General features: G+C 37.3%; 1 protein-coding gene across 2 annotated transcripts in view; it reads right to left on the bottom strand.

Moving 5' to 3' along the window:
* KCNQ5 (potassium voltage-gated channel subfamily Q member 5) overlaps window positions 1–26717 on the bottom strand; it is a 532349-nt gene that overhangs the window by 107085 nt on the left and 398547 nt on the right. For both annotated transcript variants that reach the window (XM_033102968.1, XM_033102969.1), the window contains exon 3: window positions 25500–25626. In XM_033102968.1, coding sequence (XP_032958859.1) covers window positions 25500–25626 — 127 coding nt within the window. The remainder of the gene's footprint in view (window positions 1–25499; window positions 25627–26717) is intronic.

Here is a 26717-nt window from a genome sequence, read left to right as displayed (position 1 = left end):
CATTTATTTATCCATTCAAGAGTTAAGCAGTTTAATGAATGTCAAGCATCATATTAGACACTTGCATTAGAAATGAATATTCATTCATTCATCTCTTCATCAGTCTATTACAAATATTTATTATATCTCTACTATATACCAGGCATTGTACCAAATGCTTTATGTACATCAATGGTTGTCAATGGGGACAATTTTGCCTCCTAGAGATCATGTAACAACGACTGGCCGCAGACTATTTGGTTGTCCTAACTGTGAAGGGGGTTGCTGCTGGCATCTAGTGGTAGAGGCCAGGGTTGCTATGCAACTTCGTACAGCGCCCAGAACAGCCCCCAGGAAAAGAATTGCGCAGCCCCAAATGTGAATTGTACTGAGGCTGGGAAACTCTGATGTACATTATCTTATTTAGTCCTCCAAACAAATTTTAGAGGTAGGTAGAATTATTACCGTTTCCTTCTTTTTAAATTTTTTTTAAATTTTAAAATTCTTTTTATTATGGTAAAATATACATAATATTTTAACCATTTTAACCATTTTTAAGTGGACAGTTTAGTGGCATTACATACATTCACATTATTGTGCAATCATTACCACAATCCATCTACAGAACTATTTTTATTTTTTATTATTAGTTTCAGTATACAAAACAATGTAATAATTAGACATTTCACCACTCAAAAAGTGATAACCCTCCTCCCCCAATCTATTGCCCCTCTGACATCCTATATATCTATTACAATTCCATTGACTCTATTCCCTATGCTGTACTCCACATCCTGTGACTATATATATATATTAAATTATAGTTGACATACATTATTCAGCTTCAGCTTCAGGTGTACAGCGCAGTGATTAAGCACCTACACCATCCATGAACTGGTCTCCCTAATAAGAACTAAGGCTTACAGTGGTCAGCTAGCCAAGGCCCAACATCCATAAGTGGCTGAGCTGCCCCTTACTTGACACCGAAGTCGTGCCCTTAAGAGGTATGGTACACGGTTCCTTGGATAAAGAAAACCCAGGGTGACATGAGTTGTGGCGGAGGCGGGGTGAAAGGGATAGACTGTGAAAGCAGGCGGATAATAAAACAAGAATAAATTGTTATTGCATAAAGCATTCAGGGAAAAGAAAAGTGCAGAGAGGATAAAACAGAAATAAAATGATACTAAAAACAGATGGTACTTTTATGAATACATCGAGAGAAAATGGTGCTATAGAAAGAAATAGAACTGCTAATAAACAAGGAGGAGCTCCAAGTTGCATGAAAAAGAAAGCATGTAATCCTGAGCTCTTAAAATCGGCCTCTCCCAAAGGAAACAGATGTGAACAAGGTGGGAAGTAGTGAAGAAACAGTTATTGATCACAAGCAGCCCATTAGAAGTGTGAAATATAGGCTCATAAGGTACTAGAAAGTAGGCTCACATACTCACTGAAGCACTTAAAATGATTTATGGATGAAATGTTGAGATTTGAGGAGACTGCAAAGATTTGAACAAAGTGAAAACTATGATGATATTTAAGCCACATAGAGTTTGCAAAAGAGCTTATTATTAGATTCCACTGGAACTTTGCTCCATTATTATTTATAATATCAATATAAATTGATTACCCTGGACCTTGTTTAAGAGGGCTTAGTCACTGAAATACTGAAAAGCTTTCATTATAAGGTGGATTCACATTCCAGGTTACCTTATCATGCACCCAAAGATTGGGTTAAAACAAGGTTAATTGTACATCTGAACTTGACAGGATGCATTTTGTTGCTACAATTGCACAACATAATGCACCTATTAGAAAGTATACAGTCATCCCTCGGTGTCTGCAAGGGGTTGGTTCCAGCACCTCCCATGGATATCAAACTCTGTGGATGCTCAAATCCCTTACATAAAACGGCATAGTATTTGCATATAACCTATGCACATCCTCCTGTATACTTTAAATCATCTCCTGTATACTTTAAATCATCTCTAGATTACTTATAATACCGAACACAATGTGAATCTTATGTAAATAGCTGTTATATTGTATTGTTTAGGAAATAATCACAAGAAAAAGTCTGTATATGTCCAGTACAGGTGCAAGCCTCATAGGCCTAAGTACATAGTACACGTCAGCAATGATATAACTCTTTCTCCCAAATATTTTCCATTTGTAGTTGGTTGACACTGCCGATGTGGAACCTGCAGATACAGAGGGCCAGTTGTATTTTGTTACATTTGGCTTAATTTAAAATCATAATGGAAAGAACTAAATCATGTGGATTTAACAAAGCATGGTTGAACACTTTTAAACTAATAATTGTAAGGACAGATAAATTCTCTAGAGGTAAACCACGAAGAGGATATATCTTTTTAAAAATTAAATATATTGGGGTGACAATGGTTAGTAAAATTGCCTAGGTTTCAAGAGTACAATGTTGTAATACATCATCTATGCATTACATTACTGACACCCTTTACATATCACTGACACCCTTTACATCTTGACTCCTAGAAATTGTCTGGAGACTTCAGGCTTTTAACATTTTTGTAAATTACTCTAGAGTCTGAGAAAGTTTTCCCTAATAGTTAACATAAATTTTCCTTTTGCACTTTAAACTCATTTTATCTTGTTACATCTGGGATAAATAGGAGTGCAACAAATACAATATTCCTGAGGATGATATCCTTCCTTCCCACCACCGCTTTTATTCCAATTCCTTGAGCTCTTTTTGGTGGCCTTACTATAAGCTAAACTTAAGATAATTTTTATTATTATTGTTTTTTAAATTTATTGGGGTGATATTGTTAGTAAAATTACATAGATTTCAGGTGTACAATTCTGTATCACATCATCTATAAATTACATTGTGTGTTCACCACCCAGAGTCAGTTCTCCTTCCATCACCATATATTTGATCCCCCTTACCCTCATCTCCCACCCCCCAACCCCCTTACCCTCTGGTAACCACTAAATTACGTTCCCCAGATTAATTTTCAAAACCCCGTGGCCATCTTGTGGTTACTGATTGTTTTCTAATCCCCTCACCTTCCCCCTAACCCCCACCCCCCCGCCCATCTAGCAACCCTCAGTTTTTCCTCTTTGTCTCCAAAACTTAAACTTAAGATAATTTTAATGAAATGTATGTTTTAAAATTATAAAAATAATAGCTATTATAAAATATCAACACATTGACTATTTGTCTAAGATAGGAAATGAATTTACTTAGCCAATCACTTGTTAATAAACTTCACATTACAAAATGTTTTGAGGATATAATCATGAGGAATATTGTATTTGTTGTACTTCTATTTTTCCTGGATAGAACAAGATAAAGTGAGTTTAAAGTGCAAGAGAAAAATTTATGTTAGCTATTAGGGAAATTCACAAAGAGCGGTGCAAAATGCTGCTGCTCTTACTGGAAAGCTTTCCTTGCCTGGCTAACTCCACTTGCTTCTAGAACTCAGCCCAGGCATCAGCTTGTCAAGGAAGCTTTCACAGAGCTCCAAGGTGTACTTCGATCATACTAGTAGTCTGTTTACCTGCTGGTCTCTGCCAGTAAGCCGTAAGAAATTGAAGGTAGGCGGAAGCACTTCCTTTGCTTTGTAACCTCAGTGCCTAGCTCAGTACGTCCCATAGTGTAGACGGTCAATACTTATTTGATGAATAATTATTTCATGGCTTATTTATCTATAGTAAACAAAGAAATAAAATGATATTTTATAATTTCAAGGGTTTAGAAACAATATAGTTAAATAGCTCCAATGTGACAGTTGAGAAGCTGAGGCACAAATATACAAAAGTTAAAAATTCCATATATTACAAAAACTCCACATAGATTGAAATGCAAAAAACAAACTTGATAAAAATATTTGCAACATAAATGATGATGGACAAATGGTTAATATCCTTAATATATAAAAATAAACCAATTAGAAAACATGCTGGTAGAAAACTGGACAGAAGGCATAAATGTAAATTTACCCTAGGAAGAAGTAAAAGTGACCAAAAAATAGATGCAATAAAGTTCTTATTTATAATTTCTAGTTTTAAAATTTAAAATAGTAGCACGTGATCATTTTAACCTATCAAACTGATAAAGTTAAAAAAAAAGGAATAGTAAATACTGTCAAGGAAAAGGAGAAAAAGTTCTTTCATGAAGACTTTGTGTAAGAATAAAATGGTATAATTTTTTTGGTGGGAAATTTTGGCATTATTTGCCAAAAGTATTAACTATGTGAAACCTGCCATTGCAGTAATTTTACTTCTACATAGGAACTGAACCTAGTAAAATTGTAGATGTCAAAAAGGTTTGCATAAGAATGCTTAATATAATTATTAATAACACAAAAAATTAGATTCAATCCAAATTTCTAGTAAAAATGGATTCATCAAAAACAATATTGTCTATTCCAGAACATGGGCTATGGAGCTCATCTGCCTGAATTCTAACCTTAGCTCTGCCTCTTATTAGCTGGGTTACCCTGGTTAAGTTACTGAACTTCTCTGTGCCTCAGCTTCTTTATCTGTAAAATGATAATTATAAAAGTACCTATGTCATAGTTATTGTGAGTATTAAATAAATTAACACATTCAAAGGATCTTAGCACAGTACTAACACATAATAAATGTTATTGAATTTATTAGTAGTAGTATTATTACCATGGATAACTATGCAAACACAAAACGTCATGTTTTAGAATAATGATGAGATAAAAAAATGTTTTCTCCAATACATCATTATGTAAAGAATTGATTATATAATAGGATAGAGAGAAGATTCCAATTTTGCCCCCCAAAGGATTATGTGTTCTTATAGTATATATAAAAATAAAAAGTATAAAAGTAACTATACTTGTATTCTAACAGTGATTATCTTTGGGTGATGGGATTATGTATAAAGTCAGCTTCTTTATACGTATCTCTTTTGTAAAAACGATTTACAAAAAACATGCATTTCTTTTGTAATGAAAAAAGGAATTATTATTTATTTAAAATAATAAGCTATGGCTAAGGAAGGTTAGCAGTTGGCCAAGGTAATTTATCTAGTCAGTGGTGGGAAAGAGAAGGGAAAAGGGCAATATTTATTGAGTATCTCTGACGTACAGGGCTATGTGGGTGCCTAGTACACAGACTATTTCAGTCCTTTGCTATGATGGCTCTCCAAGGAGGTACAGAACTTGTGAATATGGAGAGAGCCCAGGTATTCCTCACTCTGTCCTTTCCTAGCTATGTAACCTCGGGCTTATTAATCTTGCTGTGTCTTGGAGACTTCCCTTGTAAATAAAGGATAGAACCATTTTCTTCATAGGGCGGTTGTGAGGATTAAACAAGATAATACATACAAAGCCCTTAGTCTGCCTTAGTGTGCTTGGTATCATGTTAACTTTTCAAGTTAAAAATATTTTATACACACACACACACACATACACACACACACTTATATAGATCAGTAAATTAATACCAAAAATGTTCAAGAATCTTATCCAAGGTTATTTAGCTAATAAATGGAGCCAAGAATCTAATCTATACCTGTCCGATTTCAAAGTGCTTATAATTTATTGTATGCTTCTCTTTTGACAACTTTTCTTTAGTAAAAAAAGCAGTAAATAAAAATGTAGGCATTTAAGCAGGACTTAAATGTGAAACTCCAACAAGTAAAGTATTATTAAGAATAGGGAATATAACTACTTGCAAATGGTTGACATTCAGATAAATTTAGCAATACTCACATAATTTACAAATTTTTATATTTTAGTTTGTCTCAGTAAGATAGCAGAATATAAGAGAGTGGCTAGCCTGTCCTGTCTATGTGAGACCATTTCTGCATGAATTTGTAATTTTTTGTGTCCTATCTATATCATATGCCAGATAATTTATTGCCAACAGAGCAACAACGAGGAATTGAAATTTTATGGTTCCATTATATTTGCTTATGTATACAAAATAGTAACTTCTCAAAAGGAATAGAGATATAAAGTATGGAAGCATAAAGAGCATCGAAATATGCCTCGTTTAACTATTTGTTCTGCCATTAACTAGCTTCATCACCACTTATAGTTCAGGGCTGGTTTCCATATCTTTAAAACGAAGTGGATTGAACTGGAAAGTGTCAACGATTCCTTCTAACTCTGAGTTTCTAGAATTCTACGTGGTACATTTTTTGCTTGGACACTGAATGGTTGGTTGAATGAACGCATCAGCAGGAGTGTTTTGGAAATGATTTTTTTTTATAACTCTGAAATTCACACTTTTTATTTTTAATAGTGCTTTTAACTATTTTTTAAAGACTTTTATTAAAAATATAGCTAACATACAATATTATATAACTTTCAGGTGTACACCATAGTTATTCAACATTTATATACCTACAGAAGTGATCACCATGGTAAGTCTAGCAACCATCTGACACTGTACCATGCTATCACAGTATTATTGACTATAATCCCTAAGCTGTATATTACATCCCCATGACTTATTTGTTTTATACCTGGAAATTTGGACCCCTTGTTCCCTGTCACCGTCACCCCCCTTCCATCTGGCAACCATCAAAATGTTCTCTGCATCTATGAGTTTGTTTTTGTTTTGTTTATTTTGTTCTTTAGATTCCATATATAAGAGAAATCACATTGCATCTGTCTTTGTCTGACATACTCCACTCAGCACAGAACACTCCAGGTCCATCCATGCTGCCGCAGATGGCAAGAACCCATTCCCTTCCCTGGTCGAGCAATATTTCATTATATATATGTACCACCTCCTCTTTATCCACTCATCCATCGATGGACACATATTGGCCACTGTAAACAACGCTGCAATGAACCTATGAATGAATACATCCCCTTGAAGTAGCATTTTGGGTTTCTTTGGATAAATACCCAGAAGTGGGATTACTGGTGTAATCCTTTTTTGTCTCTTGTTATAGCCTTTGTTTTAAAGTCTATATTACCTAATATAAGTATTGCTACCCCAACTTGTTTTTTGTTTGTTTCCATTATCATGAAATATCATTTCCATCCCTTTACTTTCAGTCTCTGTGTGTCTTTCAATCTTAATTGAGTCTCTTGTAGGCAGCATATGTAAGGGTTTTGTTTCTTATCCATTCAACCACCCTATGTCTTTTGATTAGAGCACTTAATCCATTTACATTGAAAGTAATTGTTGATAGATATTTGGCTATTGCCATTTTATTATTCATAATTTTGATTTTGTTTTTCCATCTTAAAGAAGTCCCTCTAACATTCCTTGTAATACTTGTTTGGTAGTGATGTACTCCTTTAGCTTTTTCTTGTCTGGGAAGCTCTTTATCTGTCCTTTGATTTTAAATAACCTTGCTGGGCAGAGTATCCTTGGTTGTAGGTCCTTGCTTTTCATCACTTTGAATATTTTGTGCCAATCCCTTCTGGCCTGCAAAGTTTCTGTTGAGAAATCAGCCAATAGTCTTATAGGAGCTCCCTTATAGGTAACTGACTGCCTTTCTCTTGCAGCTTTTAAGATTCTCTCTTTGTCCTTAACCTTTGGCATTTTAATTATGATATGTCTTGGTGTGGGCCTGTTTGGGTTCATCTTGTTTGGGATTCTCTGCACTTCCTGAGCTTCTATGTGTATTTCCTTCACCAGCTTAGGACAATTTTTCATCATTATTTCATCAAATAGGTTCTCAATCCCTTACTTTCTCTCTTCTCTTTCTGGTACCCCTACGATGTGAATGTTGCTACACTTACTGTTGTCCAGAGGCCCCTTAAACTATATATTTTTTTTTTTTTAGATTCTTTTTTCCTTTTACTGTTCTAATGGGTGTTTTCTGTTACCTTCTCTTCCAAATTGCTGATTCAATCCTCTGCTTCCTTTAGTGTGCTGGTGATGCCTTCTAGTGCATTCTTCATTTCAGTTATTGTATTCTTCACTTCTGACTGGTTCTTTTTTATAGTTTCTATGTCCTTTTTTATACTTGCTATCTCTCCATTGAAGCTCTAAGTTCCTCAAGCACCCTTATAATTACTGTTTTAAACTCTGTCTCTGGTAGGTTGTTTGCCTCCATTTAATTTAGTTCTTTTTCGGGAGTTTTCTCCTGTTCTTTCATTTGGGATGTATTTCTTTGTTTCCTCATTTTGGCTGCTTCTCTGTGTTTGTTTCTATGTATTAGGTAGGGCTGCTATGTCTCCCACTCTTGCTGGGTGGCCTTATGTAGTTGTTGCCCTGTGGTGCCCAGTGGTGCAGTCCCTTTGGACACCTGTGCCAGATGCTCCAGGAGTGTCCCTTGTGTGAGTTGTGTGTGCCTTCCTGTTGTAGTTGAGCCTTGATTGCTATTGGCATGTCAGTTATTGGGATTGACCCTCAGGCTGACTGACTGTGGGGTTTTGCCACATCCACAGTTTATAGGCTGCTGTGTTGGGGGCTTACCCCACTGAATGGGGTTTGTCCCAGTAGGCCCTGGTGCCTGTTGAGACTGTCCCTTGGGTGTGTTGCTTGTGGGACTAATTGGGTGGTGCTCTGCTGTGGTCTTAAGCCAACCTCTAACTTTGTTGGTTCTGGAACCACTTGGGAGGGTCTCTGGTGCAGGCCCAGGTCACCCACTGTCTATGACTGGCTGGGGACTACTTGGTAGGAGCTACAAAGCAATCCATGGTTGGTTGTAACTGTGCTACATGTGGAGGTGTGTGGAAGAGACTCTGCTGCAAACCAGGGATGGCTGCCACCAGTACTGGGCCTTGGATAGCTCTACAAACAGTCAGAACACTCTGAGGCCTGCTGCCACCTGCCAGCTCCCATAAGTTTCAGCCGATAATAAAGCCTTGTGTGGTACATGAGTTGGGTGAGGCAGGGTCTCAGGGACTCACCAGGATGGGAGGAGATGTGTTCACTATGTTAATGTAGATTCTGGTTTGGTGCTAATGCTGAACTTCACACTACTCAGCAAAATTCTCAGAGCACACCAGGGCCAGCTGCTGCCTGCCTGGGGCCCACAGACCCCCAAGAGTTGTCCAAGAAAGAATGCAATACAGGTAGGGCTGGCTGCTCACTGAGAAAGTGCCCCCAGTGATGGGCAAGTTGGGTGGGGTGGGGTCCCAGGGAGTTACCAGGGTAGAGTGAACAGAGCTCAGCAGACCAACTCAGATTCAGATTTGGCCATGGGCATCAGGGGAGGGCTCAACACAGGAAAGATGGCAACTACTTCATGGCTGCTCAGGAGAACAACACACAGGTAAAATGGCGACTGTCCCTCCAGTTTTTGCTTTGCCCTGAAATCACACAACTCAGTCTCTCCCAATATGTCTCTGACACCCCCGAGTCACTGTCCTTCTGCCCTAAGCACCAGTCTCAATGTGCCTTCTACTTTATATCCTTAGTTATAAAACTAGACTTCACTTTAGCTAGACTTCAGATGGTTCCCCAGGTTGATTGTTCTATAATTTAATTGTAATTTTAAGGTGTTTATGGGAGGAGGCAACCACAGCTTTTATCTACTCCATTTTGGATCTCCAGAAATGATTTTTCTCAAATTAAGTGTGCAAGTAATTTACTCATTCATGGATTAGTTCATTCAACAGATTTTTTTTCTTTTTCTTTTATTATTATTATTATTATTTTAAATTTATTGGGGTGACAATTGTTAGTAAAATTACATAGATTTCAGGTGTCAACAGATATTTTTTATTGCATGTCTGCTATGAGCCAAACAACAGGAATAGAGCAGTAAATAAAATGGAAAACTTTGTTGCCCTCAGGAGCTTATGTTCTACTGTGGTAGGTATTGACACAATAAGCAAGTAAATAGGTACAGAATACAATGTCAGGTAGTGACAAGGGCTCTAAAAAGCAGGATGACAGGTGGGATCACAGAGGAATAGAGTGCTGTCTGAGGTGGGATGGTCAGGGAATATATCTCTGAGGAGATGACATTTGAGCCCAGAGGTAAGGAAGTAAAGTGGTGGCCATGACCATATCTGGGAGGAAGTGTTCCAGGTAGAAAATGTTAGGACCTTGAAGCAGAAGCATTGTCAGTGTGTTCAAAGGGAGGTGAGGAGGTCAACCCAGCTCGAATGAAGTGAGGAAGGGGGAGAGTGGGCTCTGGTCAGACCATGGTAGCTTTTGTAAGAGCTTTAGGTGTCCTAAGTTTAATGGGTTTTGGGAGAAGAGTGCAGGATCAAATTTGTATTTTACAATGTCATTTTGGTTGCCTTTGAGAAACTGATCAGGAGAGGGCTGGATGGCAAGTGTGGAAGCCAGAAGGCCAGGTAAGAAGCCACTGCCATGGTCTGGACAAAGGGTAAGAGCAGCATTATTGATTGATTAATTGATTGATTTTTATTTTATTAAATTTATTGGGGTGACAATGATTAGTAAAATTATATGGGTTTCAGTGTACATTTCTATAATACGTCATCTAAATATCACATTGTGTGCTCACCACCCAGAGTCAGTTCTCCTTCTATCACCATATATTGGTCCCCTTTTCCCTCTTCTACAACCTCTCCTTCCCCCTTACCCTCTGGTAACCACCAAACTGTTGTTCTGTGTCTATGAGTTTTTGTTTCTTTGTTTTTTGTCTTATTCCTTTGTTGTTTTCAGTTTTATATCCCACATCTGAGTGAAATCATATGGTTCTTGACTTTTTCTGTCTGACTTATTTTGCTTAGCGTGATAATCTCAAGATCCATCCATGTTGTCAAAAATGTCAATATTTCATCTTCTCTTATTGCCGAGTAGTACTCTATTGTATATATATATACCACATCTTTAGCCAATCATCTATTGAAGGACACTTGGGTTGTTTCCATGTCTTGGCCACCATAAATAAAGCTGCAATGAACACTGGGTATGTAAATCTTTATGGATAAATGTTTTCATATTTTTTTGGTTGATACCCAGGAGAGGGATTGTTGGGTCATATGGTAATTCTATTCTAATTTTTTTGAGGAACCTCCATACTATTTTTCATAGCAGCTGTACCAATTTACATTCCCACCAACAGTGTATGAGGGTTCCTTTTTATCCACAGCCTCCCCAACATTTGTTATTATTTGTCTTGTTGATGATAGTCATTCAAACAGGTGTGAGGTGATATATCATTGTGGTTTTGATTTGCATTTTCCCTAATAGCTAGTGAAGTTGAGCATTTTTTTCATATATCTGTTGGCCGTTCGTATGTCTTCTTGGGAGAAGTGTCTGTTCAGCTTTAGAAGAGCAAGGTTAAAGTGAGGAGAAGACGAGACAGGGTTAGATTTGGAACACATTGTGAAGGTGGAGATGTCAGGACTTGCTAAAGGATTGATTGTACAGTGTGGCACAAAGAAGAGAAGCTAAGGGTAAGGTCAGGGTTTTGGGCCTGAGCAATTGGGTAAATGAAATGCTATATACTGAAATGGGAAAATACTGTGGTGGGTCGGGGGAGAAGAAAGGAGAACTATTTGATGGGTAAAATTTAGTTTGTTTTTGCCCATGTTAAAGTTGAGAAGCCGTCTAGACAGTTGATAGACAGTGGGTGAGGCTAGAATTCTAGAGAGGTCAGGGCTGTGGAGTTAGGCAATAAGTGTTTTTTTTTTTTTTTTTTTTTTTTTTTAAATGCCTCAGGACTAATTTCTTCCAATACCAGTAATTTTCTGAAACTATTGCTTCACAATGTGATCACATATGCTTAATTTCAGATATGGGTTAAAGATTGGAGGATGTAAGGAAGCTGTGTTTCTGTTTTCATAAAACAGGAAAGAAGCATTTGTCCTCTGAGAATCATTGTGAACAAGTAGGAGGCAAACCCATCCTATTTCAGGCATGCTATAGTATCTTCAGTAAATTACCTACTCTTAGGTGTAATCCCATCAGTCCTCAATAAATCAAAAGGGTGAAAAGTCACGTGTATTTTTGGATGACTCAGGACATGTTTTAGGCCAATGACACAGTGGCTGTATATTATTTTCTTTATATAGAAAGTACAAGGAAGGCTTTTAGAAGCAGCAATTTTGCACATTGATGTCCTCAGATGTTTAAAAATTTCTCCTACCACCTATTTTCACACACTCCAAATGGCAAACCTTCAGGCAGTTTCAGTTCAGCACAGCCCCACAGCAGTATTTGACTGCAGGTCTAAAAAAAGATTTGGATTCCCACCAATGAATGATCAAAGCTGCAACTTCTACTGGAAATCCCCTAACATCCTATGATGAAATCCAATGCTTGGATATCTTGTTCGGTGTCATAACGTGAATGTTTTTATGCCAACAGTCGAACAATGTCGTTACAGTTTAAATTCACAGAGTGAAAAGAGAATACCTAACTTTCAATACACCCTTTTTGCACTTACTTTAAGCAGTTGAATGATACAGACTCTTTCAGTCTTGGCACCTGGTGATGTTTGTAGCATTGGGATCTGTAATTTTTCTTTGAGAAACTTGATAATTATTTTTAGATGACATCAGGTTATGATTAATCATCACCTACTACTAAAAGTTTTTGAAAGGACACGCTCAGGAAGTTCTTTGAATATGTTGTGCTGTTTGGATTTTGCAGATAAACATGCCACTTCAGCTAAAATGTCACTAAGCAAAGGACACCTATGAATGGGAATTCATTCTCCGTATTATCTGGGGAAATTGAGAATTGCTCGGTACATCTGGCTCTCTTAATCTTTTTCAATGCACGATTTCTTATTTTTAGAAATAAGAAATAGAGTCAATTTAGGCTTCTGGGTAATCCTTGCAGATAAACACTGGGGTGTGAAAATGGACTTTTCCTTCTGTGAAGAATGAAACGATAGTGCTTTAAAGGAGTGAATTTGAGTAAACACAAGCCACAAATCAATACCTGACACTCATTATAATTTTGGAAATCCTACTTGTTGCCATGTGCAGATCTATCATATTCATCTATCTGTATGTTTAGAGGGATTATTAACCAAATACACTGTGTTTAATTACACATCTAAGTTCCATCTTTAATTATAAAATCCTTGCCCCAAATTGCCCTCATTGGCATTAGATAGAGGGCAATTTTTAGAACTTTCTCATTTCATATTTGCTTTTATGTATTACTGTTTATGAACCCTACATGTATATTGCTATTCTTATCTGTACTTAAAAGGAAAAAAATAGTGTCCTAGAGAGGCTGGTGGAAGATAATACAAGCCAGGACAGGATTAGAATTTATGGTAACCGACTCACGAAGCTGCAGCTCAGCCTGCGAAACATATTCTCTCATAACAAATCCTAAAGCTATGAGGATAAAATCCCACTGTGGACTCACTTTCTTTTCATTATCAATTCCTTTTCTACCTTTGTGAGCTTTTCGAATATGACATGCTCTGTTTAAAGGAGAACAAAGAACAAGGTTTATTGAAAACATGTGATGGTACAACCTAAGAATCCTTTCTAGAGGCGGCAGATGCCCCGCCAGAGCTCAGTGACGTCTGGGAGCAGGATCTTTTCCCACACACTAAATATGGAGAAGTATTAGGAAAACGTAATTCAAAAATAGTTTCAGATGAGCACATTTTAACAGTATGACCAATAAATACTCCAGAAAACCACAGAAACTTGATAAGAGATGGATTCTTAAGTCACGTGATGGCAAATATCCTGAGGATTAGCCACAGTTCTTTGATCTCCAAATTCCAAACACAGATTTGGAGTCTGTGGTAGGGGCTAAAATCAAATATTTAAAACATTTTGCAAAAGGCAGATGTAAAAAAATTGAGAGAAAGGCAGCACATGGGTGTAGAAGGACCTCCTGTAAAGGAGCCTACAATGACAAGAATGCAAAGTAAGCAGTTTATTAAAAAATATCATCACATGCACATGACCAAATTAAAGTAGGGAACTGAAGCAATTAGACCAAAAAAATACAGGCCAAAATTATTCTTCTGAAAACTCTTGATAATTGAGGTAAACATGGTATTTTTGGTCTTGCCTGGCTTGGATAACTGTCAATTGTTTTCTTCATTTCCTTATACTGTCTTTACATTGTGTATGTAGAGGGTGCAGTGGCGGGGGTGGGGGGTGAGGTTCTGCATGTGAATGTCTACGAACTTTCAATTTTGTGAATTTTTTGCTCGCTCAATACACATCTATGGTGGCCAGAAACTGCTAGGACCTAGGTATACAATAGTAAAGGGCATGGATGGGATGTGGATAGGTGGACAAGACAGATGCACCCCACGTGCACAAGGGTGAAAGGACATTTGGCACAGAAGATACTGAATGGAGTCATCACAATCAAGGTGATGAATGCTATGAGAGGAGAAACACAGGGAGCATGGTGCAGGGTCACTTAACCTAGTTTAGGGGCCAGGAAAACCTGGGAGAAACATAGGTTATGCCATCATTGCCAACCGGTCAAAAACAAAGCTTCAGAAACCCCTCTCATTAACCCCTAATACAACCATGTCTGAGACGATCACATCTAAAGAGCTCTAGACTCAAAAAGTGCCTGACATGGTTCCTTCCCCCTCCCCTGTTCTTTTAAAATAAAATTTGTTCTTATTTAAGATACATAGACTCTCAAATTCCAGGAATTCAGTATTGATGGAGACATTTTGAGGAAAAACAATCGACGAAAACATACAAAGAGGTCTTACCGAGCTGATATATTTTTTTTCTGATTGTAGTTATAGCTTCTAGGATTGATCAGAGATTAGACTGAACCCATTACTTTAATGATTCAGTTTACCACCACTAACCGTTACGGAGTATTTATTACATGCCAGGCGCTAAGGTTAACACTTTATGTGTATTATCTCATTCAGTCTTCTTGGGCAATCTTTTGAGAAAGTACAACTCCAATTCTAAGTTAAATTAAAAAAATGTGGTGATGGCAAATTACGGTTAATCACAGAACACTTTTCAGGATAGGGCTTTATTCAAGAGAGTTAAAAATGCTGTTCTGTGTTACTTTGGCATAGGACTAAGGATATTCACATGAAAATCCTATGCTAAGTGCTTACTATGTGCAGACGACATTCTTTTTTATATAAGTTTTGAATAGTTAATATGTTTATATGGTTTACATTTACATATCAGAACGATATAAAGAGATAAATGATGAACAATCTTGCTTCCATCCTGTCCCCATTCAATTTGTCCCTCCCTATTTATTTTCAGGTGAACATCTTTATTCTTTTAAAAAATATGCCAGTGCTTCTTTCATAAGAATAAACAGCAACATGAATATATACTCCTAATTTCTCTTTTTTTACACAAAAATGTAGCACACTACATATGCAGTATTACAATATTTTTACTTAATATATCCTGAGATCCATCTATAGCTATACAGAAAGATCTTCTTCATTGCATTCTATTTATTATATTCTTAGTTAAAATTCAGCTACACTGAATACTTACTATAAATGGATAAATGGATGAAACTATTGGGAAATAGAATTTCTGAGTTGAAGAATAAATGCCATATAATTTTATGAAATATTTATACTTTTTCATAAGGGTGATACCACTTTGCACTCTATGGGGTGTAATTGCCTGTTTCCTCACCATCTTCCTAAAAAGGTCAGATTTTGGATTTTTGTCAATCTAATAGGTGAGGAAATGTCATTTGCATTTTTTTTATGCGTGAGATTGAGTATGTTGAAGAGGCATATATGTATTTCTATTTGTATGAACTCTCTGTTCATATCCATTTGACATCTTTTATTTTCTTCAGATATTTCAGGGTGATGGGAAAGTTTTGTATCTTGATTGTGATGGTTAAATTAATCTATACATGTGATAAAATTTCAATGCAGTATATATATATGTATATATACATATATATACACATATATATATATATATATATATATATATATAATTGAGTGCATGCAAAAATTGGTGAAATCTGAATACAGTCTGCAGTTTAATTAGTAATATGTATCCATATCAACTTCCTGATTTCGATACTTGCACTATACTTATGTCAGATGTTATCACTGGGGGAAGCTGGATGAAGATACATGGGTACAAAGAACTCTCTGTACTATGTCTGTGACTTCTAAGTAAGCCTTAAGTTATTTCACAACAAAAAGTAGAGAAGAAAAGACCAGATCTTAGGCAGATGACTGTTGGGGAAAGGAAATGTACTTTTTATGATACTGACATCTATTTTGTTTTTGACTTCATATTAGTTAAACGGTGGGGTGGGGGGAGCTTTGGAGACAGGAATCAGACCTCATCACATGGTTTATTAATTTGTTCCTGGGCCACAGTGGGTGGTGCAGGGAGATAATGTGGTGACATGGAAAGAACTTGGGATGTGATGTAAGCTAATCTCTCTCTCTGTTTTTTGTGTTCTGACTCTTGCTTATGTGCTCTGTGACCCAGAATCAGAACTTTAAGATTCAGTTTTTAAACATATAAAATAGGTATCCTAATCTCCTCCAATTTTAATAAGATTGTTATAGGGATTATATGAGATAGTCCATAAATATGGTTTACAACTTAAACTATGCAATTTTATTCCTGTTCATGTAACATGAGACAGCACAACTACTAACCTTGCTTCAAAGAAAGATCTTACCTAAATAGACCTCTTAAACTATTGTCCCTTTTCTACTGTATATTTTGGGAATAGGCAATGGATGGATTAGCCACAGGAATCAGTGGACAAGTAATCAAAAGTCAAAAATGAAGCAAGGGCTCACTTCATCTTTTGTTTTAAGGAAGGCTGTGAGTTGAGCACTTAATTAAATATGGTTCTTTCTTTTAACCCAGAAGTGTTACAGAGGGAAATTAATGCACTGTTTTCTTTCATAATTTTTTTTAAATCAGTAAATTACTTCTAACAAAAAAGATGGTTCTGCAGCATTTTCAGGTGGAATCTTATGTTTGAAAGCGAGGAAAATGGAAAAGTCCTTTGCCAATTGTGGCCAGTGGAGTTAGCATCATCTCTTCCATGGCATCAGACACCATCTAAAAATCTGGATCCTGAAAGGAAAGTTGCTAATGTATCTGACATGTTCTCCCACCAACCTGTTAATAAATTCATTTTTCCTGCGCCCTCATTATTCTCACATGGGTAGATTAAATGGATTATGCAATAATTAAATTTGACTCTGACAAGCGGCAGAGCTTTAGAGCAATGGGCTATAGGCGTGCTATTCCTAGCTCTACTGCTGACTTAGGGGCCCCATACAAAGCACCCCCACTTCACCATGCCTCAAATTTTCTGTCTCTAGAGTGAGATAAACAATGTCGCAGAGGGACATGGTACGTGCTGCTTTATGAGTTCTATATTCTAAGTGAGCTCCAAATTCCTTCATGGAAAGATGTTCTTTGAAGAATTAAAGATGTATTTATATTGTTGTTGTGACTCTTAACAGGAATGAAGCTATAAAATCTAATTTTAAAAGCCTCCTACTGCACAGTACATTATCCACGTTCTTAAATACCGCAATCAGCTGTGCACTGAGTCGCTCCGTGGTATTTATTAAAAATAAAAAAAAAACACTTCAAAGATTTACTGTAGAACATTTTCAAAGCCATGTGCAGCAGTTTAACTGTAGGACTTTCACTGAAGTTAATGGGACTCATACTGGCAAATTCCAAGCACCACTTTGAAAATTTACCCCATAGTGACAGCTTAATGCTTCTTATTGATCATAAGTCTTCAGATACATCGCAAGGCAAAAAGGAACAATTTATCAAAGGAAATAAATAATCTTTAATGAAATAAATCTGCATTGCAACCATCATAAGTAAGAGGATGCAGCAGAATTCTTCGGTAAGTTGGCTCTTGGGGATTGTTTGTTTGTGATAGTTACGATTGGGGCTGTGAAAGGTTTTCCACCATATTCTCCTAATTCTAGTGGCTCATAGAAAATAACACATTTTCTGCTTAGTTTTGAGATTTCATGTTTCTAAGGGTAGATATATAGCTATATGGAAAAATAAAAGAGGGAATAGGTTTATATTCTTCTGAATGGGTAAAATTTGTATATTGCTGAAATGAAGTTCAAGCAGGTATAGATGACTAGAAAACCTGGAGCCTTATATAGCCATGTTTTTTGTTGCCTGATCAGAATGTTGTTTTTCTAACCCAAATATTCAGCATTATGCCTCTATTGGACCTTTACCTGGTGGCCCATCTCTAGGAGCTGCCTTGTATCAAGCAACACAGTGCTCTCACATGGCCTACACGTTCCTCACGGTGCGACTTGGCCTGTCTCCCCATCAGCTTCTACTCTCCTCACTGCTCATTGCACTCCAGCCACAGTGACCTTGTACAAACCAAACTCACTGGGTCTCAAGAATGTTTGCCATTACTATTTTCTGGCTTGGAATGATCTGTAACTAAATCTTTTCAGGGCTGCCTCCTTTTTAATATTCAGGTCAACTTGGGTGTCCACTCCTTAGAAACACTCTCTCAGGCCACCCACTCTAAAGAAGTCCCTAATATCTCTGTTTTATTTCCTTCATTGCTTTTATCTCTAGTTGACATTATCTTGTTCTTCAAAAATACGTTTGTGTATTGTTTTTTTCTGTCCTCTGAGATATTAGTTCTACAAGTTGGACCATATCCATTTGGTGCAACACAACCTCCCCAGCGTCTAGAAACTGGACATGGTAGGCACTGCGTAAATATTTGTCAGAGGACTAAGCTCAAAATCCAGGGTGCCTTTTGCTCCTCTGTCTTACACAATTCGTCATGAGATTCTGTATCGTCTTTCCATGACTACTTCCACCCCCATCACCTTTTCTCTGTGTCCCCATAATTAGTCTCCTTCCTTCTAGTTTTGCCCTTCTTTATGGGCACAGGAGACTGTATTTTTATGGGCAGGGACCATGTTTTATTCATCTTTGTGGTTTTTGTACCTAAGACCATGCTTGGCATACAAGTGCTCTATCTGTGAATGAGTTTTCTTACATAACATGTACAGAAACATTACATAACATGTACATTACATTACATAGTACAGAATATTAGTACACTATATCATAGTGCTCTACTGAAGTTTAAAGAGGAGTGGGAAATAATCTTTGGTTATTAATTTATGTCTACCGGCATTTTCTGTATGGTTAAGTCATATCAGCTAATCAAGTTATTTTATAAGTTCAAATTTGTGCACCCTAAACAGTTCTCTCAATACCCCACTGATGTCAACAAACATTCAAAGGCTTTTCTGGGAGTAACGTCACTTACCCTGGATGTGTCTCAAATTGGGAAATACATAGAGAACCTCATGAAAATACTGCTCAAGAGCATATGAAATAAGATACAGGGCAAGTAAGTCTATTTTAGAGGTTAATTTCCCCATTATGTTAGAGAGCAGCAATAGGTAACCTGGTAAAATTAAGGCTGATACTGCCGTTGAAATCATTTTACAAAGTCTGACTTCTCTAAGACCCTGGAATATAAAAATACTAAGTTCTTTGAGAGTTGATGACAATGGACAAGGTTCAATTCAATTTAATTTTAAAATACTAATAAACAGTAAGGGCAATTTTCCACAATTGGGAAGTGTAGTACTATGGGAAATCGGTGCTGGGTTGCTGGCACACCACCCCTAAAACTCTTGGAATCTCTGGAGTGATAAGTGTCTTTTGTGTGCTCCTGAGATGACTGGGAGTTGAGGGCCCCGAGATAGCTTTAAGCTTGAGGCTTGTTTGATCCCTTTTACCCTCATCTACCACCCTTCTCTCCCCATCAAATATATGGTGATGGAAGGAGAACTGACTCTGGGTGGTGAGCACACAATGTGATATATAGATGATATAATACAGAATTATACACCTGAAACCTATGTACCTATGTAATAGTTAGTATTACACTTTACTAACCATTGTCACCCCAATAAACTTTAATTAAAAAAAGAAAAAAAAAAGAAAAGAAAACTGGGGCTTGTTTCCAGAAAGACCAAAGAATGATTCAAGAGTTGGAACTTTAAGCTGCAACCCCAGGCCTCTGGGAAGGGAAGTGGGCCTAGAGATGCGTTCACTCACCAGTGGCCAATGAATCAATCAATCATGCCTACGTAATGAAACTCCATGAAAACTTCTAAACCAAGTTTTTGGGAAGGTCCTGAGAGCTTCCAGGTTGGTGAACACACTGAGGTGCTGCGAAGGTGGCATGCCTGGAGAGGGCATGAAATCTCTACGTTACACAGGCCCCCTTCCCAAATATCTTGTCTTGTGCATCTCTTACATTTGGTTGTTCTGGAATCGAATCTTTTACAATAAACTGATAATAGTAAATCAAGTGCTCTCCTGAGTTCTGTGAGTCATTCTAGTGAATTATCAAACTTGAAGTGGGTTGTGGAAACCTCTGAATTTGTAGTCAGCTGAGCAGAAGTGTGTGTAAGAACCTCATTGTGCTGGCATCTGAAGTCCAGGTGGGAGGGAGAGGCGGGTCTTGTGGGACCAGGTCCTTAACCTGTGAGGTCTGCACTAACTCTGGGTAGTTAGTATCAGAATTTAATTGAATTGCTGAACACCCCGTTGGTGTTAGGAGAGTTGGAGAATTGGTTGGTGCGAGAAAAACCCCACACGTTTGGGGTCAGAAGTACCGTTGTGAGTAAAAACGGCTCATCAGGTAGGTATACTTTTCTAGAGTGAAATCACAAGTAGTGAATCCTTGTTCTTTTACCTACCATCTTTCTAACTGCGGACGAGTTTTGTAAGTCCTCTCTTAGCTCCTCATCTATAAAATGGCAGATAATACTTATGGAGTGCTTACCTGTTTCCCCGAAAACAAGACCTAGCCGGACCATCAGCTCTAATGCATCTTTTGGAGCAAAAATTAATATAAGACCGGGTATTATATTATATTATATTATATAAGATCCAATCTTATATTATAGTAAAATAAGACTGGGTCTTATATTAATTTTTGCTCCAAAAGACACATTAGAGCTGATGGTCTGGCTAGGTCTTATTTTCGGGGAAACACGGTAGAGCAGTACCTAGCATATAGCAGGTCTTAAATAAATATCAGCTATTATTAACTAAAGAGATTGAAATGGATTTAATGTTTTATGATCAATGAATCCCACAGGGTTTAATTGTCCTCAGATGGTCCAATGAATCATGTGGAAGGAGTCTATATGCGCTGAAGGAGTTTGAACACTTGGAAGTAAACAGAAGCAGCAGAAGAACATATGATAGGAACTAACTTGAGGGAATAGAATTTCTACTCAAGGAGAGATTAGAATGTGTAGAAAAATGATGGGATTCAAGGGTTTAGAACAAAATTCGATGTCTCTTAGAACAAGAGAGAAGGCAGAGAAGCAGAAAAATGTCTCAGATCTTCAGCTGAGCAGCCAGTGGCAGTTCTGGGAGTCTGATTTAACTTTTGAACACATTAGCAGCTTAAGTTGCTTTTTAATGAGATGAATTCACAGATATACTAGCATGGCCTTGGCTGTGTGGTTGATTTTAGTAAAGGCTTCGATTTTGTTTTAGCCAAGTGAGAAGCTGGTTAGTTCTTTCTTATTAAAAAATACACTTGTTGGCATTTTCCTGAGTGGCTGTTATCTCATGTCAAACTGAACCTATCTCATATATGCTCAATTCATGAGGGAAACATCTGTGCTGTGGTTTGCCTCTTTTGTCCTCTTGTGGAAATATTACACTGAAGGAAAACTGTTAAAATAGCATTAAGAAAAACTTATATTTAGCATCAAATACAGATCCAAGATTAATAATAGGCTGGTATTTTCTGCTTCCCTGAGATGCACTGCAAGACTGAAAAATATGGCCCTGTTATATCTGCCTTTAGAAAGTCACCAGGGAATTAAAAAAAGCCACTATTAGAAGTAATTTGTTGGCTTCCTGACACATCAGGCTCATTATCCTGATCTAAGTACCAGCCTTTGGCACTATTTGCGATTTTCAGGTAGGTCATTAATGAAAGCTTGAAAAAAGAATGACTACAAAATCACCCTTTGAGGTTATCTCAATACTGAGGTCACTGAGTGATTTGTGCTTGAATGTAAAGAAATCATAAAGCAGTCAGCCCAGATAATTGAAAGGCAACCTGGGTAGTCATCCCAAAATGTACTTGACTCTCCAAATTGGTAAGGTAGCAATTATTGCTCATAGCTGTAGAAATGTTATTTCAGCATTTCTAGAGTCTTAGGGGACAGATGTATACTGAACACATAGGTATGAGGGAGAATTTTGTAAGTCAAGAAAACATTTTATCAGTTTTCAAAGCAAACTCCCCAAACCAAGCAGACAAATAAATATAGTAACGAAAGAAGGCATGTAATTAAACAAAATTAAATAGATTTTTCTCTTCCCTCAGGTTATGGTTGTTTAAAATGTTTTCCCAACACACGTATACAATGATTTTATGATTTTTTAAATCAACAAGTTTTTGAAATGCTCTTGGTTCTGCCTACAATACAGGGGTAAGAAGGTGGGTGGTTTAGGAGGGAAAGTTTCTGAAGTCCTTGGGAATTAGCCTGTGGGCCCTCTATCACAGTGTCCAAATATTGTCATTTGGTCTTTAGGGCTCAATGGTATAGGAGGCTTACTAGCCAACCATCGAGGTCCCTTCAATATCTTTCCACTTGGAAAGAACAACATTGGTGTGCTTACAGAAAGCTTTTCCCACATTGGAGGCACAGCCAACCTATCACAATCTTTTCTATACTCTTTGCTTGACTGCTAAAGACGTCTAAAAACATTTGAGTGTGTATTTGACATGTTCAGAGTAATCCAATCTTACAAATACATGAAGTCTTGAAAAATCTTAATTACATTTCTAAACTCAGAACAATTATCATGACGATAGAGATGTTATTCCTTTTTCCATTTCACCATGGTAAATTATGTTGAACAAGGGAACTACAAGGTTCATTTTACGTTGCACTTTTTCATTTTACCGGTGACATCAACCATTTTTATGGACCTATTAAACAGGCCTAGAAAGGGTTTTGTCATCTGGTACCACTGGCTGCCTTCAGACAGGTGACATTTGGTTCCTTTGTGTAAGTTAAATTTTACTGACCTCCTACTGAAGAGCCTCATTTGAACATATTTCACTGTTACATCAATTCAGCTGGACAATGGATCAAACTGTTACATGTACATTAAACAAAACACTGAAAAAAACATAGTTATCCTAAATGTAAGTGCAGATCTTGTCTTTGTTCTAATAGGGATTCATTATATATTTATCCATGAAATTTTCTTCCAAAGCAATTAATTTACTAGAGGTAAAATATCCGAATACAGAAAAGGCCTAAAGTGTTAACTAAACTGCAAGTACACCTACACCATGCCCCACTAAATTTGTAAGGTCACTATTGATAGATCCATACATGACTAAAACTACAAATAACATAATATCATTTTTAGAATGATATGTTATATCAAAACCTGCAAGGATCTGAGACAAGAAGAGTAAGATTAAAGTACTAAGATGTGCTGATGTATCTGTAGCTGAAAACAGCTATCAAAAGGCAGCAGGCATCTGGAAAGAACTTTCTTTTCAGCTTGGGGCCAGAAACACATCGGTATTGCCTCTGGAACTGGAACAAGACCAATTTTTAATTGGTTTTAAAATCTGGAATGGAACATTCCTGCAGTCATCCGTGAACCAAGCTTATCCTGTAGAAGCTGAGTGAGTCTTGGCCAACCATCTGCCTTGTGAATTGTTTTGTTTGGGCCCCTTATAGGACAGAAAGTACTTGTTGGTCAGTAGTTTCACATCAAGTTACAGTCCTTCATGATGTTGCTTGAGCAGAGAATTCAAAGAGAAAAAAATCTCCAGGGAGAAAAATCAAACGCCTTCACTAATACATCTTGGGGCTGGACGGACCTGCAAGGCTGGAAGTTACTATCTATTTTCCTCCATACCTTAGCACAATGGTTTTCAAAAAGAGGTAAAGCCTGTTCTTGCAGAGGCAACCGGACAAAGAGACTACACTAGCAAAGGCCAAAATGTAGTTTAGAATTTCATTGTTGTCATTCCAGTGCTTCACACATAGCGAAATTTCTATAAAGTTTGATTGAATGGTGACTCTTTTGAAATGTTTATACTATGATATTACCTCAGTGGCAGAGAATGTGTTGGGAGCCCACCCATTCTTCCATCCCCGGGACACTGCTCTTCCTACACAACAAGGATGGAATAAACGATTCTTGTTAACAGTGCCCACAGATAGGGAGACATTCTCCAATTCCTCTTTAAATTCACTCTGCCCCTGCCACAGCGAACAGGGGTAAAGGAGGAAACCAATTCGTGACTCCTAAACAACATAGAAAACCTATCATAGATGAAGACCATAGCCTAAACCTCCTTGTAAATTAAAAATTCAGTTGTTGAGATTGGAAATAGTTGGACTAAGTAAGCCTCACCAAGAATTTTCGGTATTTGGGTTTGAATGGCTGCCAAAGAAGTGAGAAGGAAAAAAGAGCAAGAAAACGAAATTTAGCTGTTAAATAACAACCACCACCACCACAACAGCAACAATAATAATAATAGCTTTTATACAGAGAGTTTATTTTTTTTCCAAAAGGAAGAACATTCTATTTATTAAAAAGGGGGAGCGTGAGGCTATATTCTTCAAAAATGTCACTTTTATGAGACAAAGAAAGTCTGGAACTGCTCTAGATTAAGACACCAACGAGACATGACCACCAAATGCCATATGTGATCCTAGACTTGATCATGTGCTGGTGAGGAAAAAATGCTGTAAAGGACATTATTGGGTCAATTGACAAACCTGGGATACAGCAGCAGATTGAAAGATTGTATCAATGTTCAATTTACTGAAGGTTAGATAAAAGAACATCTTTAAGGAAATCCATATTGAACTATATAGGGATAAAGGACCATGATGTAGGCAACTTACTCTATTTAAAAAATAATTTTTCATTGAGATATGATTTATAAAGTTTTCAGTTTTACGATATACTTAAAACTATATTACTGGAAGATACCAGCTCTGAACTCCAGAATGCTATGTGGCGTCTTCATTAAGAAGTGCATGATTTCAAGCTGGTACCCAGGTGAATGGAATTCCTCTAAAAGCATAGCAGCTAGGTAGGTGCCGAGATATGATATTATTTGGGGACTGCAGGGTGGGAGACTCATATTTCAGAATCTAAAACATGGATCCGGTCTGAGGTTACCAAAGCATACAGTAAAACATACTTGTAATCATTCTTGAGGAATACTAAAGGATATGCACTACCAGGACTAACACACTGTTTTATACTTCCCTAATTCAGCCAACACTGGAGAACCATATAGTTCCGTGTAACTTAATTGATACAAGTTGGTGTCTAGAGCCAGACCACCTGGCTCAAACCCTAGCTCCACCACGTACTACCTATGTGACTCTTAGTAACTTATTTCACCACTCTTGGCCTCAGTTTCTTCATTTGTAAAATGAGGATAGTAAAAACATCCACCTCACAGTGCTGCGGAATGGATTACGTGAGTCAACACTTTTAAAGCACAAGAGTGCCTGGCCCATGGGAAATACTCCATGATTGTTAGCTTTTAATATTAATGAAATGTCGCAATATAGGAGACAGAAGAAAAGGATGTGGTGTCATAAATGCAGGTATCTGTACACTGACACTCACCTATAACACAGAAGGGCTTTCGGGCAAACCTCAGCCTTCCTTGCCATCCTCTATATCGACAACAGCAACCTGCAGACCAGATTCGAATGATGAACTCCAAACCAAAGACGACAATCATCACGAACTCCTAAAATACCAAATAATACACGTTAGAGAGAAGTACTGTGGAGCAAACCATAGCAAGAAGCTCTATGGGTGTTTCCAGATATTTAGGCGCTTCATCTACAACACTTATTTGTTAAATGTCTAAAATTAAGAACATTGCCTCTTATCCAAATCAAACAAAACCTGGAGAACATCAAAACCTCATACTGTCTGCATTTGCTATTGTGGAATGCCGTTCCTTTTCAAGTCTCTAACATTTGCAAATTTAGGAGTCAGTTTTAATACTAAATGTGCAGGTTGACTTGCTGATCTACCTTGTCTGGAATATATAGTGTACCTGATTTTACCTGATGTGAACTATCGGAAACAAAAGAGAGGAACCTGAAAACACGGCTTTGCAGTTTTACAGAAAACAGCTTCATATCGCTGCAAGGAGTGACATAACTCTTAAGAGCTATTCTCAGAGAAAAAGAACTAAATATTTAGAAGCATGTGTTCTTTTGTTATGGTGTCCAAATATTGTTATACAATAGAAAATTCCAAAAACATTACTGCCTGTGTGAAACATGTATCCTTTGCCAGAAGTGAGATCCTAAATTCTTCGAATCTAAAGCTTGTTAATTATTATGCTGCCCTTTGGTGAGAGCTGCTTAGAAAATAACACCTGCTCCAGCAAAATGACTTTGAAATTATGTAGAAAGAGTTGTGAGTGAACCTTGGGGAAAGGCCAACTAAAGTGGCTCATTAAGCAGTGGGTTATAAAATGAGGAATTTGGAAGAAGAAAGCATCTCTTGGAGCCAGCTTATCACAGTCACCTTCTTGTCTCTATAGGGACAGGGACTGAGTTTACTGAAATTCGTTTTCCTTTAAAAAATAATTTCTTCCCTTGTTTTTTTTTTAATATTTTATTTGGGGGTGGGAACACCACACTTCTACTCACTTAAGAGAAATATTTTTAACAGTACAGAGGTCTTCTATTTGTTTTACACCTATCATGCCATGAATCCATAGAGAATGGGCTCCAGCAGCTCAGGCTCCTTCCCATTGGTTCTCACAAAGGGTGCTTCTCTGGGTGAGGCAGGCTGGCATTTCAGTTGAACCCAGGGACCTTT

Source organism: Rhinolophus ferrumequinum, chromosome 3 (genome assembly GCF_004115265.2).
Source record: "Rhinolophus ferrumequinum isolate MPI-CBG mRhiFer1 chromosome 3, mRhiFer1_v1.p, whole genome shotgun sequence".
Classification (NCBI taxonomy): Eukaryota; Metazoa; Chordata; class Mammalia; order Chiroptera; family Rhinolophidae; genus Rhinolophus; species Rhinolophus ferrumequinum.
This window is presented reverse-complemented; position numbering and strand designations above follow the sequence as displayed.